At 45.5% G+C, this 20,722-nt stretch overlaps 1 protein-coding gene across 2 annotated transcripts in view; it reads left to right on the top strand.

Moving 5' to 3' along the window:
* DRC3 (dynein regulatory complex subunit 3) overlaps window positions 1-20,722 on the top strand; it is a 742,340-nt gene that overhangs the window by 636,108 nt on the left and 85,510 nt on the right. For both annotated transcript variants that reach the window (XM_069645719.1, XM_069645718.1), the window contains exon 11: window positions 14,758-14,880. In XM_069645719.1, the coding sequence (XP_069501820.1) occupies window positions 14,758-14,880 (123 nt within the window). The remainder of the gene's footprint in view (window positions 1-14,757; window positions 14,881-20,722) is intronic.

Genomic DNA, 20,722 nt, shown 5'->3' with positions numbered 1-20,722 from the left:
TCTTAAACTTCCGAGACCGTGATGCCCTCCTACGGGCGGCTAGGATCAAAGGTGAACTTCTCCTTGGAGCGGCCAGGATCCACCTCTACCCTGATTACTCTGTGGCGGTGCAAAGGGAACGCCAAACATTTGTAGCTCTGAAAGGGACTCCGAGACTTGGGAGTCAAGTACTCCATGCTATTCCCCGCAAAATTGCGTATTGAACATTCCAACAAAACCTTTTTTTTCACGATCCCGGAGGAGGCCTCTAAATTCCCCGATGAGCAATTCCTGGGCTGATTCCTTGCCGCCACAAGTCCAGTCTGTCAGAGAGTCCCTCGCCGAGCTCCCACACCCTCTGCCAGAACCTAGTCAGGGATGCAGTGCATGCTTCAACCACTTTCCTGGTACGTGCATTTTCCTGCGCCATTGTGTTTGTGCCCCCTCTGATATGCCAGTTGTGGTTAATTGCTAGGCCCTCCATGTGGCGCTGTTGTGCCTCAATCGCATTAAGGCGCTCCATCACAGCGCCCAAGGCGGCAGTAGGGTGTGATGGAGATGGGGTACGTTGCCTTGTGGCTGGGGACCCATGGGAACCGGTGTCCACATCTGGCTCAGGGGTGTGGGCGCGTTGCCACTGTGCCTGGCCCGGTGGGCTTGGGCTGCATTCATCATCACGGACTGGGCTCTCAGGTTGTGTTTGCGATGGGTGGGGCTTGCTGTCAACTTGTGTTGGTGCTGCGGCCGCATGCTGGTCATCGCTGTTGGGGCTGCTCACCCCTCCCTCCTTCAGGATGGTGGTAATTGGGTTTGTGTCCTCAGCCTCCTCTAGGTCAGCCACTGTGGTCTGGATAATAGGCGCAGGTGTGCCCCTGGTGGGCTTTCCTCCTGCACTGGGTGTGCCCCTGCTGCAGAGGGGAGAGGTGGGGTGCATCCCACAGTTATAATGTTGGAAGCAAATGATATCATGGTGCATATGATTGACTCTGCGCTTTTGAGTAAAAACCTACTCTCCTCTCCACAACTGCCAATTTTACATTCCACCTTATCGGCAAATGACGATCTAGATGGCATGTTTTCCATTGAAACCCTGCCAGACACCAGAGGGAACGCAATCATCACCCAAACTCTATTGCAAGCACTTGATTGCTTACTAACCTCACTTGTCAGGCTTTGTGAAGAATTGCACAAAAACTAGATCTGATCATACCACACTGCTAAAAAAGGTAATTGAGCATTTGAGTCCTTGCAAATCACTGAATAACGTGGCTTGTGAAACTTCTAACATCATTATTGAGGCTCAGTTAACACATCTCACATTGCTTGTTCCTCCCCTTTGAGTAGGAACAATGAAGAGCAACATATGCATGTTATTTTAGAAAGCCCTTGCTCTGCCAACACTGGCCTTACACTGGACGATATAATTGTCATTAATAACAATACTATCATTGATATTGACTCAACATCACAGGCTGATGAGTACAACACTAGAGACTCAAGGCCGTCAGTCGTGCCCAAAGCTGCTGGTTCCAAAAACAAAAAGAGCAGTAAAAATGTTGCCACTTGAAAATCAGCGGCAAGAGAAACAAGAAATGGAAGTCAACAGGAGCAGTTACATCTGCTAAAACAGGACAAGCATGCCAGACTAGAGAACCGCTAAAACAGAACTCATTACGAATGACCAAGGACAATTTGACATCATACAACACGGCGCACCTAATACAAATGCTAAACGACATAACGGGCCTGATGAGGAATATAAGAAGTGCACTGTCACGCGCCCAACTTTCGTTACATCTAATAATATTAATTCTTCTATTGATATTAGATTGTATCTACCCACAATGACCACTAAAATTGTAGTTAAAAAGGGGAGAAAAGTAAAGATAATTATGGCGATTGTGCTCAACCTAACTCTGACTATGAAACATTTGCTCTGGATGTCTTGGAAAACCTATTTCACATTGATGCTAATGAAGCTGTAAAGCCTATGCCCCTCTCGACAAATGGCACGCTTCAGAAAAAGAAATCATCACTAAGGCTGAAGCAGAATGCTCCTTGTGGAATGGTCACTTCTCTAATAAAGTATCCCACATCTGATACACAAAGACCAAACCGGGTATGTGCATGGACGTTCCATCACTGAAAACCTGCGGAAACTACACCACGTCATACACAGCACAGACAGCAAACCCGATAGAAGTGCGGTGGTGTCCCTCGATGCCTCTAAAGCGTTCGACTCGGTCAGGTGGGAATGGCTCTATGCCACCATGACCAAGATGGGAATCGGGCCCACCTTCCTAAACTGGGTCAAGCTCACCTACGCACATCCCACTGCCAGAGTCCGAACCAACAACACCTACTCAGATAAATGGTGCCTCTCCAGAGGAACCCGGCAGGGGTGCCCCCTATCCCCCTTACTCTACATCCTGGCCATCGAACCAGTGGCAGCATACCTTAGGCTCGAATATGGCGATGGGGGCATAACAATAAATGGAGTGTCCCACTTGGTATCCATGTACGCGGACGATATGCTCCTCTACCTGAAAGACCCTGAGCACATACTACCATACATACTTGAAACCCTAGAAGGATTTTCCAGATGCACGGGGATCCTAATTAACCACGATAAATCCTGCCTATACCCCTTAGCAGCCCTAAGCAACACCAGGAAAGAAAATCTCCCCCCATTAGCACTCCGGTGGGAACCCACCACATTCAAATACCTGGGCATCAATATCCACCGCGACCCCAAAACAGAGCATATAATAAACACAGTACGAGCTAAGGAGGGCCTAGCCAAATCAATCGACTTCTGGAGCAAACTACCCCTTTCGGTGGCCGGCAGAGCGGGGCTGCTCAAAATGGTAGCACTACCGCGACTGCTGTACTACTTCACCAATGTCCCGTTCTACATCCCGCCACAATTCTTCAAAGAACTTAACAAACTCTGCCGAACATTCCTATGGCACGGGGGACGATGCAGAGTAGCCCTAGAAACCACACAAAGACCATACGACAAAGGGGGCCTCAAAATCCCCAACTTCGAACTCTATTATCTGGCGGGCCAACTGAAACATGTGATACAGTGGATGGCGGACGACGCCACCACAGATACTCACCTACTACAGCCCAGGAACTCCCCATGGCTGCTTAGAGACTTACTCTGGACTGAGTCGGAGAGGAATCACCGAGACTCATACCTAATTCACCTGGGCATCCGTACCTGGAAGAGGGCCTGCAGAATCGCCAACCTGGTGGACCCCTACTCCCCACAAATACCAATAGCTGCAATGATGTCACACAGACCAGAAGACCTGAAAGTGATTAGAAATGTATGGGAACCCCTGGGCATAGCCACCCTGGGAGACCTGGTGGACGACCAAGGCATCCTCAGTTTCACCGAACTGCAAGAAACTACGGGAATACCGCCCGGTCCATTCCTCCTACACGGGGCAGTAGCGAATAAACTCACAAAACGATGGCCAGAGATAGAGACCTTTAACACCGGCCACGAAGCCATCGAGAACCTACTATGCACGGCGGAGGGAGGCCACGAAACCTCGAGGCTCTACGAAACCCTACTAAACTGTGCCACGCAACAAAGCCTCAAGAGTAGGGATAAGTGGGAACTTGAACTTGGCGAGAGGCTCGAAGACAAAGAGTGGGATGCAGTGATGCGCTACCACAAGAAAGTATCCCGGAACTCACGGTTCCAGCTCATACAATTTTACATTATACATAGGGCTTACCTCACCCCGCGCGTCATCTCCAGATTCAGCAACACGAGCGCTGCGTCATGTCCCAAATGCCTGGATACCTCTGCGGGAATGACCCACATGTTCTGGGGATGCCCGGCAGTCCAAACCTTCTGGTCACAGATCCAAACCAAAGCAGCCAATGCGGACATTACGCTAGACGTACAATCCCCCAAAGCCTGCATCTTGGGTCGATACCCCAGGAACAAAAAGAACAGGTCACTGAACAAACTCAAAGACCTCATGTACATCTTAGCAAAAAGAAGAATTGCCATGGCCTGGAAAAGCCCCAAAGCACCCGACGCGACAACGTGGTGGGAGGATTTACGCAGATGGACCACAGCCGAGACGGGAGCATGGGAACTGGCACAAAGACACCATAAAATTGACACCTCAGACGACCTACTACAGTGGGTAGCACTTACGGTATCCTTGTTCCACCCTACGGAAAGTAGCTCCACCGATGGAGACATAGATAGCACAAACTAACCTAGAGGCGCAAGACTGCAGCGCGTGGTTGTGTACTCGGTCTTGGGGGGAGGAGGGAGGGGAAAAGAAGTTGACATAATCCTTCAATGGCTCGGAGGACACTATGTTTGTATGTTCTTATTGTTATAAAAATAATAAAGAAATTTAAAAAAAAAAAAAAAAAAAAGCCTGTTGACCGAAGTGGGAATGAAAGCAGCATTGATTATTCGTGAAAAGTGAATTTTGACACCAAACGTGCCTTAAGAATTCTCTTTTATCATAGTAGTGTTTGTCTATTAAATCGTTCTGCTTTATTACATCTGTTTCACAGAATTTTGTCACTGTGCCCTATTACTTCATCGAGATTGCTGAACTTGTAGAAGAAAAAGAATATGCCACATCTTCATGTCCATTTTTTCTCTGATAATCTATTAGAATTTGTAATGACACATGAAGCAGACTTTGCCCGGCGTGGCTATGATTGTTCACCTGAAATCATTAAGCAGTGTGTAGTGGTACACATATAAACATTCATTCTGGTTCCACAAGTTACATGGTCCAAGGTATGAGGTCCATTAGCGATCCCATTAAATCCACAGGGAATGAAATCATAGGTAGACCACAATACCTGAAATGCCTAAATAATGTCAAGACCAGTACTAATAGGCATGGGGCAAGAACTGTACATAATGAAAATGATGATATTATGGATGTTAATGAGAGAAGCTGGCATTGGCTTTCTTCTTTTCTACCGATCAATCCAACCTTTCACCCTTAAACAACTGGTTTACCCTTGTATGTTGGAATACCCATGGTTTTTCACATTTAATTAGCTAAGGAGTCTTGTTTTCTGTACGCAACAACTATGATGTTGTGGCATTTAAAGAAACTTGGATCACTGATGCGCTCGTAATTGGCTGTAGATGTATAATTCAGAGACTGGCCACGAAAAGGCATTTAGGTCACCCCAAAGGTGGGTTATTAATTAACACTAAACCATCTTTCAACCTTGTTAAGATTGATATGCCTTCCAATTTGATATAAACTGGCACCATGTCCTGGATTATTCCTGATGGCAAAGTAAACACCATATTGATTGTAAATTAATACAATCCCCCAGGATACCAGCCAAACATCACTCTTATTCATTTGGTGAATGATCTTTTAGAGAGATTTTACATCAGCCACCAATTTATTATTTTGGAAGATTTTAAATTGTCGAATTCCTGCTATCCCCCTACACATGAAGCCATACCCATTTCAAATCTTAAACATACTAGCTATGTCACTCATGAGATGGCTTAGGCCAAGCTATTAGGTCGGTTTGGCTTAAATGTTCCCTGTCGGGGACTGTCCAGACTGTTTCACAAGGGTGTCAACTATTGATTACATTTTGTTTCTCAGACACTATTTAGTCATGATGCTAATTTGACCGTCGTACCAAGAGAGGAGAGTGATCACTTTCCGCTGGTTGCTCATTTGGGGCTTTTGACATCCGGCACACTCTCAGTAATGCTGGCAATCAATTGCGGCAGAAATAGGATCATTTGGAATGAAAGAAATCTGAATAAGGGTAACCGGTATCTGAATGCTATTCGCCTTTTTTTTCTACAATGCTCCAGTTTGCCATTTCCTCCTGAATTTGACACGGCAAGTAGCAGGTTAACTGGTACGAGTAACCTTTACCCTAAAGAACCAGATGCAGCTGCAGCTATGGCTCCGACATTCACCTCTGCAAATGATAAATCCATCTTAAAATTCTATGAAGATGCTATGCAAAGATTACATCAAGGAAAACAGGAAGGGACCTACAAATAGGGCTGACTCATACTAGAGCGGCAATCACAAGCATCCTTCTGACTGGGCTATAAGAAATGCTATTCGGTCACTTAGGCGTGACCTGCGTCTATTCACATTTAACTTGAAGCATAGGCACTTTCTCTGCAAGGAAGTTAAGCAGAGGAAGGATATTTAGAATAAATAGCTAAGAACTCATCGTAAGCAAAACATTATTAAACAATGGCAAGCCTTGATTATGTTCTCCAGAAGTAATGATAATAAGGGGTTCTGGCTCCTCGTTAAACCTGCATCCACCACATCAGCCAATATGGGGGAGGCTTCCAAGGAGACTAGGAAAAACACATAGGGGAAACAATTGGATGACCACTCTCCTCAGAATATGCGCTTCCAAATATTTCTGTGCAGTGGTCCTACACGGGTGATATTACTATGATTATTATCAAATGTTTACAATTCTCAGGCTTCAGGCCCTGATGGCATCTGTAACAATTTGATCAAAATGAACCTGTTGTGGTGGGGCCACATGTTATATGTTCTTTTTCAAGAGATAAACAGGTGTGGCACATTACCTTCTTCATGGCAGAAAAGCCTCATAATACCCGTCTTCAAAAAGGGTAAAGATGTAAACCAAAAAACTATAGAATTCTAGCTATGCTAGATAGCCCCTCTTTGCACAAATTCTATTAGCAGAGTTAAATAGTTGGATCTCTTCCAACAACATCATCCCCCTTAATAAGATGGCATTCCGGAAGGGTATGGGTATGCACATCAACTTGTTAGCATTGACTTCTACTGTTGAATATGCTTGGCAGATCTTAAATCAAACTGCCTATGTCGCTTATATCAACTTCAGCTCCACTTTTGACAGCATTCAGTGGGAAGTTCTCTGGCATAAATTGACACTTTCGGGTATCCCTATGGGTTTATTAAAAATGATTAAATCACTATACAGTCAAACCAGTGTCACAGTTAGATGGACTTCTAATGGAGCCGCAAGTAACCCCCTGCCAACCTTCTTGGGCCTTAAGCAGGGATGTATATTGGCTGCTGTACTTTTTGATCTCTATCTCTGAGACCTAACGCATGAACTAAATACTGGGGCTAACTTTCCCCCTAGATTAGGAACTACTCGTATTCAATGGCTTCACTATGCTGATGACTTTGGATTACTGGATTATAGTGCAAGAGGTATTCATCAACAATTAAGCAAGTTGAGCCATTATACAATCGAAACCGCGCTTTCCATTAATTCGATTAAATCAAAATTATGATTTTTAAGACATGAAGAAACCAACACATAGATACAACTGGAAGAATGGGTCACAGGACCTTGAAATAGTCTCAAGATATGAATATTTGGAAGTAACCACAGACAATAAATTATATTGCCGTGACCAGCTAGAAAAATTAGAACTAAAATTACATCAGCAAATTGGAGCAATCAAGAGATTTGCCAAAGAACATAGTGGTTATTCGATTGCATCCCTTTTGAAAGTATATAAGGCCAAGATTCCCATGATCATCTTGTATGGTGCAGACACATGGGGACAAAATCACGCGACCAACATTAAGAAGATGGAAGGGTGGTGTCATAAGTCACTCTTTAATTGCCCAAGCCACTTACCAATAGATTACCTCTATGCAGAGTTTGGCCTTAATAGCATAATTAGTTAACTTAAGATCTGCAAGGCCTTCTCTACTGGAAATTGGTAAATAGTCCTCAGACTTCCCTCTCATATTATACATTTGAGGCTACACATAACACCCAGTGTGGGCTCGGGAACATGAGCTTAATGAGGTTCAGTTTCAGTGAAAGTAATTGCCTCCGTTTAGGACTAGGACCCGTTCTCATTTCATTGCGACTCTGTATGAGCTGGATTTTAAAAAATTGATCACACCTGCTCTTGAACTGCTAGCCTTCCAGCTTCTGCTACAGCTCCTTCCTGCTGCAGCCTTTTATATCTCTCAGGTGGGGAAATTGCCTGACCTTGGCAAAGGCTGTTAGGCCTATTTGCCTGTTCTTCACTTCTACATGCTTCCTGAGCCCTCCTCTTCGTCTCAGTCCCTATGGTATTATGGGAAATGTAGTTCACTTTAGTGAAGTTATGTGTTTCCACTTCTTAAGCTTGGCAAAGAGCCATCAAGAAGGAGGGATTATGGGGAAAGTTAAAAAGGGGCTCCTTCCAGTCCTCCCGGTCTGATTCCCCTCCCCATGTGATCCTCCCACAGTACACCATCCCCAGAGTCGGTATTGGAGAGCGCCTGCCTTTCCCTGGCCACATGAGGAGGGTCCAGACTGTGTTTATGGGGGGAATCCCATCAGATTCTCCACAGACCGCAGCTCTAGATACGTGATGAAGGAGCCACAGAGAGGCAGGAAAGCCACAGGATAGTATACTTTTACGAATCCCCTTTCAAAGCACAGAACTAGACATTCATTAATAGTTACGCCTGAGCTGTTCTCAGAGGCATGCCAGTACCCTTTATATGGTGCAGTTGGCTTCAGATGAGTGTTTAGATTGGGGGGAGCAGTGAAGGAGTGTGCTGGAGACAGAGGCAGCAGCACTAGCAGGAGGTGAAGCTGGAGAGAGGGAAGAAGGCTGGGAAAAGCAGGCAAGAGAGAAGGAGGTGAAGAGTAAGAAGAAGCAGGCGGAGAGCAAACAGGACGTGATAACTGAGACTGCTGAGACAAGTAATACAGGAGGAACATCAAGAAGAAGCTTGAGGGTATAAGGAAGGAGGGACAACAAAGAAAAGTTGACAACTGAAGAGGAGGAGATGAGTTAGAAAGTAAGGCACATATAAAAGAAGATGCTAGGAGAATCACAAGGTCCTAAAGACCGAGCGAGACAGTGACAAAGACAAGCAGCAGGAGGTTTTTGGAGAGACCTCGGGCAAGAAGAGGTTAACAGATATCTGAAGGAGTAGAGAATGAGACAAGGGAGGTGTTTAGGAAGGGCCGGAGTAGATTGGAAAGATGAACAAGCATGCTGTAAACTAGCTGAAAGGGTAACAAAGAGGGGCAGAGGTAGGAGCACATGTTATGAGAGAAAATAGGGGAGAAGAGAATTTGTGAAGTTTCCATTTGATATGAGCTTGTCCTAGCTTGTTGAAGAGATAGTAGAGGATGGGATGATGGGTAACAGAACTAGGCCCCTGTGGAAAGACCTTGCTTGAAATAGTAAAAAAGAGACACCTGATAAGGAATAAGTTACTTTCCTGTAAATCTGGTTCTCCGGCATTGGTATCTTTCATAGATTCACATGCTGTGAATATTCTCTGTCATCACACTGGGAATCCTCAATAACATAGAGCAGTCTAAACTTAAACTGAAAACTTTCAGTCACTTTTGTGCTCTATTACAGTCATTTTAGGTCATGCTTCAACAGTCAATAGGAACACCTCCCTTAACTCCTCCCCTGTCCGCCATCTTCAGATTTGGCAAGCTTATGTGAGTGGCAGTAAGAGCCAAAAGACGAGCCATGCCAGGTAGGTCAGAGGGTCGCATGTGAATCTATGAAAGATACCAATACTGGAGAACCAGAGTTACAGGTAAGTAACTTATTCATTCTCAAGCATTGGATCTTTCATAGATTCACATGGTGTGAATAGATTACAAAGCAGTATTACAACAATGCCTATGGGCAGAGACAAGCACCCGGCATAACTTACCCCTGGAGAATTACTAACCTCACACAAAAAGGTTCTTCAGAACCGACTGGCCAACTCTAGACTCTTCTGCAGAATCTCTGTCGACACAGTAGAACCTGGTGAATGTATGCACCGATCTCCAGGTGGCTCCATGGCAGATGTCAGGCAGCGGAATTCTGGAGAGGAAAGCGTGGTTGCAGCCACTACCCTGGTGGAGTGCACCGGGGCCTGCCGGGCTGTGGATGGCAGAATGAGATGCAGGCTGCAATCCATATTGAAATGGAGGACTGTGGGAGAGCCTTCCTGGGCGACACAGAAGATCCAAATGACACAAGCAGTTGATTTTTTGTACTGAATGACTTAGTACGAGCCACATAGTACTTGAGGGCGCGCACTACATCCAGCTTGTGTAGGGTTCGCTCTGCTGGAGACGTCGGTGTAGAAAAAAGAACAATGGCAAAACCACCAGCTGTTGCGATGGAACCAGGCACGACGTGTGGAAGTTGATGGAGAAACCCAGCTGCTGTAGACACTGAATGATGGTGTTGGTTTCTGCCAGCGGATAGGAGGGGGCTCTCACCTACCAGTCGTCTAGATACGGGTAGACGTGAACTCCCCTCCGCTGCAGATGCACCACCACTGGTGCAAGGCATTTGGTAAACACCCACGTAGCAGACCGCAGGCCGAATGGAAGGGCCTTGAACTGGTATAGTACTCCTGCTGCCACGAAGCGTAGGTAGCGCTGGTGTGAGCAGCTAATAGGGATGTGAAAGTAGGCGTCCTCGAGGTCGAGAAACCCTTTGTTTCCTTCATGAAGCTGGTACCGTTCTCCTGCTCCACTCTTTCTTTTTTTTCGTAGCTGGTACCACTTTTTTGCCTCTCTAATTGGGAACTGTGGTGAACCAGAAGAAGGACTTGGACTACATGGGGGTCATGATTCATAAGTTTTATTTAAATAAAAATCAAAATGCCTAACTAACCCTATCGTTATGGGGGAAGTTCCCTATCTAACAAGAGTAAAACTAAGGGTGCTTGTCAAGTCTTCTGTTTGAATCCTAAGTGCTAACCGGTGCTACCACTTTAGAAAAATAGCTAACTCAAAAGAAAAGGGAGGCTTGTTCACTAGCCTCAGAAGGGACATCTACGTGGCCCAGTTATATATGACTGGGTCTCAGTCTTAAAGTTCTTGTAGATTTTCTTCACAAAATTCTGTTGAAAAATCAACACTTATTTCCTGTAAGGGTTTCCCTCTCGCTCTTCTTTTCTCAATGTTCCAATCCCTCCAGGACGACATAAAAAAAACTTCTTTCTTTCCCACCTTCGTAGCATTGGGTCATCCCAAAGGTCCATTAGCTCTATATTAAAAAAATATTGGGGTCATTACGAGTAGGGCGGTAAGGGAGACCGGGCACTGGTAAGGAGACCGGTGCCGGTAATCCCTTACCGCCCTATTCTGAGGTCCCTTAGCGGGTCCCACCAGGAACGGCTGGTCTGACCAGCCGTTCTGGACGGGACCTGTTAAGGGACCAGGGCGCTAATAACGGGCTTGCCATTCGCGAGCCCGTTATAAGCGCCCTCCCCATTTCCATTGAGCCCTATAGGGGCTCATTGGGAATGGGGAATGGCTTGTTCAATGGGGACTTATCGGTCCCGCCAGGGTCGGACTACACCGGTAAGTCCCCATTGAACAACACCGGTGCCGGACCCGTTATTGGTGGCAGTCATGGCGCAAATAGGGTCATGACTACCACCAATCTCGTAATGACACCCATTGTCTTTCAATGTACAATTTAGCTTATGGTCCTGCCCAGTCAAATAACACTGCTCCCAGTGATTTATGCACTATGCTGTCTGTGTTTTAGAGTCTTCTGCTCCTCTTTACTTTGACTCAATACAGGACCTCTGCTATACAGTTTCTGTATCTTTGCCCACTCTTATTTTGTGAGGGCTGTGTGCCTGGCTCATTCACTTAACTTGGCACACTTTGTTGGCTATTCCAGCCTTGTATTACATCGTTTGTATCCCTTTTCTCTATGTAGTAGAGGGGTGCCCGTTACATTCTATTAACTGTTTGTAGTATTGGTGGCTATTCCATCCTTTTAGTACAATGTTCGTATTGTTTCAAAGGGGCTGTGTGCCCATTACATTTGCTCTGGGTTTTGTACGTGCGTTGGTTCCATGCTCCTGGAAACCCGCAGTCATATACCTTGCTCACCTCTACATGTCCGTAGCGTCTCTTTCCGCCTCGGTGCCTCTTGTGGTGGGAAAGACCTTTGTCAGCGGGAGCTCAGGATCTTGGGCTCCTCTTTCCTCTCAGGTCTTGGCATTGGTTCCTGGGCACCAGGCCCACTACTGCTCTTCAGTGGTCACGCCACCCGGGAAGACGGTTGTCTTTCTGTCCTCTGTCTCGCCTTGAATGGAGCCTTCCGCTCGGTCTGCTCTTTAGCGCTGGCTCCGCAGCCATGGGTGTACTGGCCTATAGGAATCTCTGGGATTTCCTGATAAGCCTATGCACCTTAGGCCTCTTTCGTGTGGCATTTCCAAATTTTTTCATAGGAAAAGGGTTGGGCTTGCTGAAAATGTGTAATATGGGGACACTCTGAACATTATTTCCAGGGCCTTTTTGGTTCCCAGTCCATCCCTGTCCACAGCTCGATGTAGCTCCATCCCTCAAAGATGTTGGTGCTCCTCTGCGTAGCACTCTCTCTCCTCCCACTGTGGAAGTTCCCTCTCCATTCACAAGATGCTTGCGTCTTATGCAGGTCTTTAGAATGAATTAAATCATATCCGTCTTCCATGTTTCTGGCACTCAGGCGACGTTCACCATTACCTGAAGCCAATAGGGTCACAGAAGGCTCTTTGTGATTTACAGTTGTAACAGGAAATTCAACAGTTTCTCCAACATCCATATATGCAGAAAGAGTATTTTTGACTGGGAGTTCCATGTTGGAATGGGAGTCCTTGTCCACAAGAGGGGAGTCACTTGCCCAGAGCCCTAGGGAGGGTTTTGCGTAGCTGCCTCACCTCCCTAGCTTCAAAGGGGGTGGGCTCTACTTTCGGGAGAAGGGGCGAATTGTCCAGATTCGTTACATTACCTTTCCCTTTCCCTTCTAGAGACTCTCCCCCTAGACAAACCAGTTCCTTTATACTCTCCAAAACTTCTCCAACTTTATCTCTCATCAGAGCTTACTTTGCCAACACACCCTCCAGTTGACCCTCTTTAGTCCAAGCTTCCCAGGGTCTTCGGCTCCCCTTTGGCCAGCTCCCCTCTGGTCTGACCTTTCTCTAACAAGTCTCCTGACTTGGGGGGCCTCCCAGGATCTAACTTCCTCCAGGTTCTTCCCAGGACCGATTGTCAGCTACCAAGTCTCCTGACCTGGTGTCTCTCTGGCACGCCACGCTTCCTGCTGGCAGTTCTTCCAGGGAATGACAAAGGTTGCTTGTGCTGGGTGCCTTTTAAATGGTGATTGGTCCTCCTTTGGTTTGGGCTTCAAAGGAATACCTTGCACTTGGGTGAAAGAGGGTATCCTGTTTCCTGATCTGATCCACATGTTCCTTGTAAGGTGATCTCTAATGCGGTCGGTCTAAACCTGTATAAGGGTCATCGGCCATGGTAACTCTTATACTGGCTTCTGCTATATGTGTGCTGTCATCACCCTTTCCTGAAGCTATCTGTTTCCATCTGCATGCATTAGTAAATCCAGGGGGCGTTTCTCTTGCATATAAACTCTGCAATAAACCTGGGGACATGAGTGCTACTTTTGTTTGCATTGCTGAGTGTTTGGATGGTGGAAATAACATTCTTTCCTTCACTGCTTGACAGAGTTTAAGCATAGGGAGAGATGTATACAGTGCAATCCTGTGGGGCACATGGATTTTCGAATTAATTTTCCTTGGTTAATCTGAGCAGGAGCACAAAGAAACAAACTCATTTTGTGTATTCCTGTTCTACATCCTCTTTGGGGATTTAAAGGGGACCTTCCTTTTTTGCACTATGCTTGGCGACTGGGTCTGAAGGCAGGTAGCTTCTCTTTTTTTATATTTACGGGCTTTATATTAAAGGATGTTTTCTGTTCTCTGGGGCTCCCAGTGGAGCATTATAGAAACACCCTGTCATGAGCACCTGCCCTCAAAGGGGCTACCTAATTGCAGATGGGACAACACAAAGTGAAGAGAAATCGGCATACACTGTTGTATCTCCATGGGTCATACATGCTCTGAGAGATTCAAAGAATCCCATGGCAAGATAGCTACCTGGAGGTCATTCCATGCTGGGAACATGCCACACATAATCTACATAGTTCCCTTTGCATGCCTGTGTCAAGGACCTAGTCAGGTAAGCATGTTTTGAGAAACCTACTCGGGGCTCAGCGAAGGCTAGTGTTTGTACATTTCACCTATTACCATGTTCCTGGAGGGTTGGCTGTGTGATCTAGGGCTTACTTGGGATGCTACCAGCTGATGTCAGAGCAGTGGGAGCCCTACTCTTCTCCTCATGTGATATCCCTTCCTTGACTTCACTGCTGCGCGGGAGCCTGCCTTCTACTCCCATGCGAAGTCACAAAGAACATAAAACCCTTGCTCCCTTAAGTGCCTAGATGCATTTTTCTTCCAGGCCGCTGGTCCTAGAGTCCGCAGACAGTCCAGCTTTATGGCCTGTTGAAGATCTGCCAGGCCCCTTCTAATTACCTCGCTCCACATCACAAAATAAGCCGCTCCTCCGACAGGAAGAGAGCCATGACGAGCATTGCTTCACAAATCCTGCACAGAGAAGATGCAAGAGGCAGTAGCCTGCCACTCCGGTCTCTGTCTGGAGACAGGAAATACAAAACTATGGTTTGTGCTTAGTGGATGCATTATATGCCTCCAACAGAGGATGAGGGACAGGGCAATTTCAAGTTAGAAAATTGTTTCTCTGAAGGTGGTGGAGCACCTCAAAATTAAGTATTAGGACAAGGAAAAAGAGATCTGGAGGCAATGAAAATCTGTCAAAGTGTTTTGGCTGAGTATGGTTTCCTGGGGACTTATAATGAAGGTGTGGACCTTTATGCCTGTACATTCCACGGATACTGTGGTTGCTTTCTTAACTTTCCTCCATACAATGGCACAGAATCGGGAGTTGGAGAATGTACATCATGAGAAGCTCCTGGAGACTGCAATCAATACTCTAGAGAAAGTATCCAAGGGTGATTATGACGACGATCTACCAGATAACCTGAGACTGGTGAGAGCCCCATGCATTAGTATTTGTTTTGTGGCCCGGCTTTCCATTTGACCCAATTTTTCCTTTCACTTTAAAAGGTATGTTGTGTTATGAAATATTTATACTTCACCAATACAAAAAGCAGAAACGTATTTAATTATAAAATTCTGAATAGCATATAAAGACATATCAGATATTAGTCAAACTATATTTATTCAGGTGAACAAATAACGTCCATTAAATAACACAAAAAAGAGTAAATGGATTAATACCTTGTATAACCAACTATTCAAAAACAGACTGCAATAGCTAAATACTAAACAGTGCTGCAATTGTCTGACTGGAACAGGTTGACGTACCTTGAGTGTTTCGAAGTAAGTAGAATGCAACTCCTTCCTCAGGATCAAATAAGTAAAGCATATTTATTATGTATTTATTTTATTGAGCATTTGTTAGGCGCTTATACAACTGAATAGTGTTTCAGAGCCCCACAAGGCTAAATGGGGGGGGGGGGAGAACAGAGGAAAATAACAATGGCAATAACAGTAAAATACAGTCATGGTCCTACTAGGCCTTGTGGCATTCGGCTGTGCAAGTGCAGTGAGGACAAGTGCAGGAGATAGGAGGGCACGGGGCGGGGGAGCAGAGGAGTGGGCAAGTGCTGGTGGAGTTCCTGGGAGGGAAGTGCAACGGGGGCTAAGGAGGAGAACCTCAGGCTAAGTGCTTAGTGCAAGCGACTCCCAAGGGTGGGATGCAGAGCCTCCAAGCAGGGGCTCGCAAGGGCAAGGCAGTGGTGCGGGGGGGCTGGAAGGGCCTGGAATCCTGTGAGATTCATGAAGATCAGGCCACCAGCCACAGTGGCAGAGGGGTGTTTAGCTGGGAAAGGAAAGAGGTAGAGAACAGCAGAGTTTTGAGCAGTTTCTGGTACTTGAGGAGGTCTGACTCAAGTCTGATAGGGGCAGGGAGGCAGTTCCAAAAGGAGGCACCAGCCGAGGAGAGAGACCTGCCCCCCACTCTCTGCTTGGAGAAGCGTTTGGCAGTCAAAGAGTTGGAGTTAGAGGAGCGTAGGACTCTAGCAGGAGAGTATTTAGGGAGGGAAAGCTGGAGATAGCGTGGTCCCTGGCCCAAGAAGCCCATGTGGATGCTGCAGAGGGTCTTGAATTTGATCCTTGTAGTCACCGGAAGGCAGTGTAGCGATTTATTTGATATCCAAGTTGATGGTGTAATGGGACAAGATGGACGCTGCAGCATATCTCAGAATGAGCCCAGGCCTCCAGGCCTCGGAAAACTCAAAAGACTGAATCCACAGAAGCGCATATTTGTGCAGAGCCTAAGCAGTAGCTCACAGCAAAAACCAAGGTCAGAAACTAGGAAGGGCGTCGGGGATGAGCGAAACGCTGACACCAGAAGACAGTTTCCAGGATGGGGCATGATAGACTCCCCAATTAATCATGTTAATACACAAAAACAACCCATGATGTCCAGGTGCCAGGCATCAGCATGCCAAAAGTCTTTATAGAATGTAAGTGACCAACGCCATGAGCGGTCACAAAGAACACAACTTACATGTTAGAATGATCTCAAACCTTAATAAATAGAAGGAAATACATTCTCAAACCTGGTTTCTTAACACGTGACTCAGATATGAAAAACACTGCCTATTCATTATGTGCCAACGTAGATAGAACATGTGCAGAACTCCTGTAGCATGCACAGAGACACCAGATGGCACACAAGGCCAAGTTCAAAGAATAAAGGAGGCCTCATCGCCCTGGGATGGTTTGGGGTATTCTTTCACTGGAAATATGGCAGACCATAGCAGTTTCTTCCACCACTTGCGTCTCCCTCTTATCTTGACGTCTTGTAAAAATGGCCCAAGGTTGGTAAGCTAGATGCCAACCTATGAGAGGTCCCCTTACCACACTGCCCATGATGGATAGCGCCAACCAATTAATAAGCCCCATAATGATGTATTCAAAATTGTATCTGTAGGAAGGACGGGCTCAGGTGGAGGCATCAGATAGGTATCCCCCAATTAAGTGACTAACCTCTAAACATATGTAGCTTGACCTACTAACCAATCCCGATTCCCTGTAGGTTTTGTAAATTGACAATGTATTGTGATGTCATTTCTGGCACAATTGTGTAACAAAACCAGCTTGTAATCATCTGGAATGCGAGAGCTACAAGAGGAGATGCTTATTTGTTGCCCCGGCTTAGATTCATTATTTTAATAAAGCTTGGTTTTGGCATGCACCTAAGTCCTCCATCATTGAGTATTTTTTGACTGATTGTGTGATCCTCTGACACCTCCTTAACAATGGTCAATTATATGATATGATATGATATGGCATTTATAATGTGCTAATACACAATTTTTCAGGGCGCGATATCGTATATCAGTGGTCCATTTCCCATTCAATTAGAAAATCCTAAATCTAAAAATATAGAATTAGGTAAACTATTTATACAATCATTGGGCCTCATTATAAGTTTGCTGGTCCGGTAACAACTGTACCCGTAAGCTTGCCAGTACCGTTGTTACCGGACCGGCAAACTACGAGGTCTGCTCGCCGGTGCCTTCCCGCCCGCCAGGTCTGACCTGGCGGGCATACCGGCACCCGCGAGCAGACCATGTCGGGTGCACCGGCACCATTCACGAATGGTGGTGGTGCATCCGACCTCCCCATTCCCATTGAGCCCTATGGAGCTCAAATGGGAATGGGGAGCATTTTTTACCAGCAACCGGGAATTAGCAATTACTGGGTCCGGCGGGGCTGGAATTCCCCGGTAATTGCCCATTGCCAGGCGCCGGTAAAATTTGCAATTTCAGCGGCAGCCTGCCGGTTTTACCAGCAAGGCTACCGCGGAACTTGTAATGAGGCCCATTGTCAAAGTATATTAAATCACCACATTGGGAATGTCCCACCCAAAGCACTGGGTCTCCAGACTGAGGTCTAATTGGCAGTCATTCTTTTTTTATAATATGTTTATTAGGTTTTATAGTAGCCATCTGAACTTATGAAAACACTACTCGCTGATTGTTCCTATCACAAACTATTAACATATTTCTTATAATTGGCAACAGTGGGAGGGATCATATAAAACCAAACAGAATAAAACAGAACAAGAAAAGCAAAACTGTAATTCCATCTAACAGATGGTGATCTAATTACCCCTTCTTCCCCCACCCCTCATCTTTAAAGGTATCACCTGTTTACATAATATTTATATGTCTGTATGAAGTGCAATGAGTGTGCATTGCTTCTTCATCCACCAATTTGTGATTAATGTTCTAGTGTCATTATTGTGTTCATTTCTGTATTACATGCAGTGTAATTAATTGTTGATGAGTTGTGCTTTCAGTGAGGTCTGTCGTCAGACACTCTGTTTAATTTCAGCAGTGTAATTTCCCACCTCTTCCACGTCTCCTGTCTATCTTGTGCGTTTCCGCACTCGTCACTTCAGAGAATATTAGGTTTTGCTTTTCCCCACCTATCTAAATCTTTATTCCACATTTTGATGTTCCGGGCCTTGTTGGGATTTCCATGCTATCAACAGTTTTTTATCGCTAGAGTCAGTGTTTGGTTTACCAGTTTACTGAGTCTGTTTTTTTTAACCCTTTTGGATTGGGCATCCACTTGGTATGCATCTGGCGAGTGTCGGACTAGATCCAGTTCCAGGTTGACAAGTTGGAGCTAGAGTACCTCTTTTTCTGTGGGTAGTTCCAGAGCATATGCGCTAGGTCCCCATTCTGTAATTGGCATTTGGGGCATTTATGAAGTGCATTGGCAAGCATTTGTGCCATTTTCTTTGGCTTCAGGTAAACTCTATGTAGCAGCATGTGTTGAATCAGTTTAAGTCTCTGATTTCTAGACACCTTTTTTGGAAATGTGAGGAAGGCATGGTATTGAGCAGTATACACAGAAACAACGGATACAAGTTTCAAAAACCTTTATTTAGGAATTTGCTTGGGATGGTAGAATTCCTAACTGACCCAAACTCTAAAATGGGAGTAATCTGGACCATTAAACAATAACAAATACGTCAGTCTGGTCAAAATAAAAGGCCTATACAAGAAAAACCTAAAGTTGCCCTCCTTCTCTAGATAACAAATGTGTTACGGTTATACAAAAAGGAAAATAGTGTGTCAAAAAGAAAAGTCAGAATGGCTTCAGCACCAACCCCCTTCCCCAGGTTCAACCCCACAGGGTCTAGAGTGTCTCTTAATAAACAAAGCATAGGTGGATGGTACAGTTCTATCAGTCTTGCACACTTTGGCTTACTGGTACAGTTCAACAGTTCAATCTTAGGTTTCAATTTCTGGGAGTTCAATCACTTCCTTAGGCTTCATGCTCCTTGTCATCAATACTCAATTTATATGCTCTCAATTTCTCACAATTCTTCACAGGCTTCCTTCTGCCTCGCTCAAGTCTGTCTTGTTCTTCGCAGAGTTCCCTTCCCAAGATTTTATCTGAGATCTTTCACTGTCCAAGACATTCGAAACTGCAAGGAATTTACATAGACCTCTGCATGACCACTTCGACCTCTCTTTCAATCTTCCTCAATTCACAAGCCATACTCATCTTGTGACACCAGTAGTTCCTTGTACTCATAATTCTCGCTCTCGTTAGTCTGCCCTCTTAGCCTGTTCAAAAGTTCATGTGTAACACCAATATATCCTGGTAATTATTTTCTCCCAATGCCTCTTGGCACTTGTAGTTCTTACTCGGTAAGGCTGCACTCTCTGTGCATGCCATTAAAATACCGGAATACCCACTAATGCTCTTTTTAAAACAGTGGAATATTGGGATTGTGAACAATTTTAACTGATGTTTATATTTTATTACTGAAGACGTTTTAAATGCGTGGTAAATCCAGCCGTCCTTAGCGGGACCTGCTAAGGGACCTCGAAATGCAGCGGTAAGGGGTTAATGGCACCAGCATCCTTACCGGTGCCGTTAACCCCTTACCGCTGCACTCATAATGAGGCCCTGCATCTCTTTACTCACAGTAGCTGTTAATCATTCCTTCACGCATGGTGTTATCTCTCCCTCATTTGAGCATGCTGTTGTGTCTCCACTTTTGAAGAAGCCTGACGTGGATCCGGCCAGTCCAGACAACTATCGCCCAATATTACTACTCCCTGCTATTATGAAAATTATGCAAGGCGTTGTGACACCTCAGCTGTCTCTTTTTCTTGAATCTAATGATCTTTTGCATGGCTCTCAGGCTGGCTTTAAACCTACCATGGGAACCAAATTAGTAATGATTTCGGTTTGTGACGGCTTAGCGTTGTGTCCGAACCGCGGAGAGGTAGGTGTCTTGATCCTTCTTGACCTCTCAGCGTCCTTTGATACAATAGTTCATAACATTACGATTCAACGGCTGGTCCAGGCTGGCTTCAGAGGCAAGCCTTTTGAAGGGTTTATTTTTTTCTTATCTGATCGTCAGCAAACTGTTTCATGATATCCTTTTTCTTCTGCTTTATATGCATCACCTGGCTGATCTAATAACATCTTTTGATATCCGCTTCTGCACTTATGCTGACGGCACCCAACTGTTTTTCCATCTTGATTCATAGCTTCTAATCTTAAGAACTGTCTATCCGCAGCCTCAATTTGGATGGCTAAAAACAGCCTCATATTGAATGGGAGTAAGACTGAAGTCCTGGTCTTTGGGACCCTGGGCCCCAGTATTTTCTGGAATTCCTCTTTCTGGCCATAGCCATTGAAGCGTGGGGGTTAAAATGTAAGCCTCAGGATCCAGAGAGGTATAGATTGCCTCAGTCTGTAGAGAAGGTTTTCACAGCCTGAAACTTCTTAAGAAAATCCTGCCTTTTCTCCCTCCCGCGTGCTGGGCC

Source organism: Ambystoma mexicanum, chromosome 2p (genome assembly GCF_040938575.1).
Source record: "Ambystoma mexicanum isolate Mex_15411 chromosome 2p, UKY_AmexF1_1, whole genome shotgun sequence".
Taxonomy (NCBI): domain Eukaryota; kingdom Metazoa; phylum Chordata; class Amphibia; order Caudata; family Ambystomatidae; genus Ambystoma; species Ambystoma mexicanum.
Note: the sequence above shows the minus strand (reverse complement) of the source record. Positions and strands in the feature narration are given on the sequence as shown.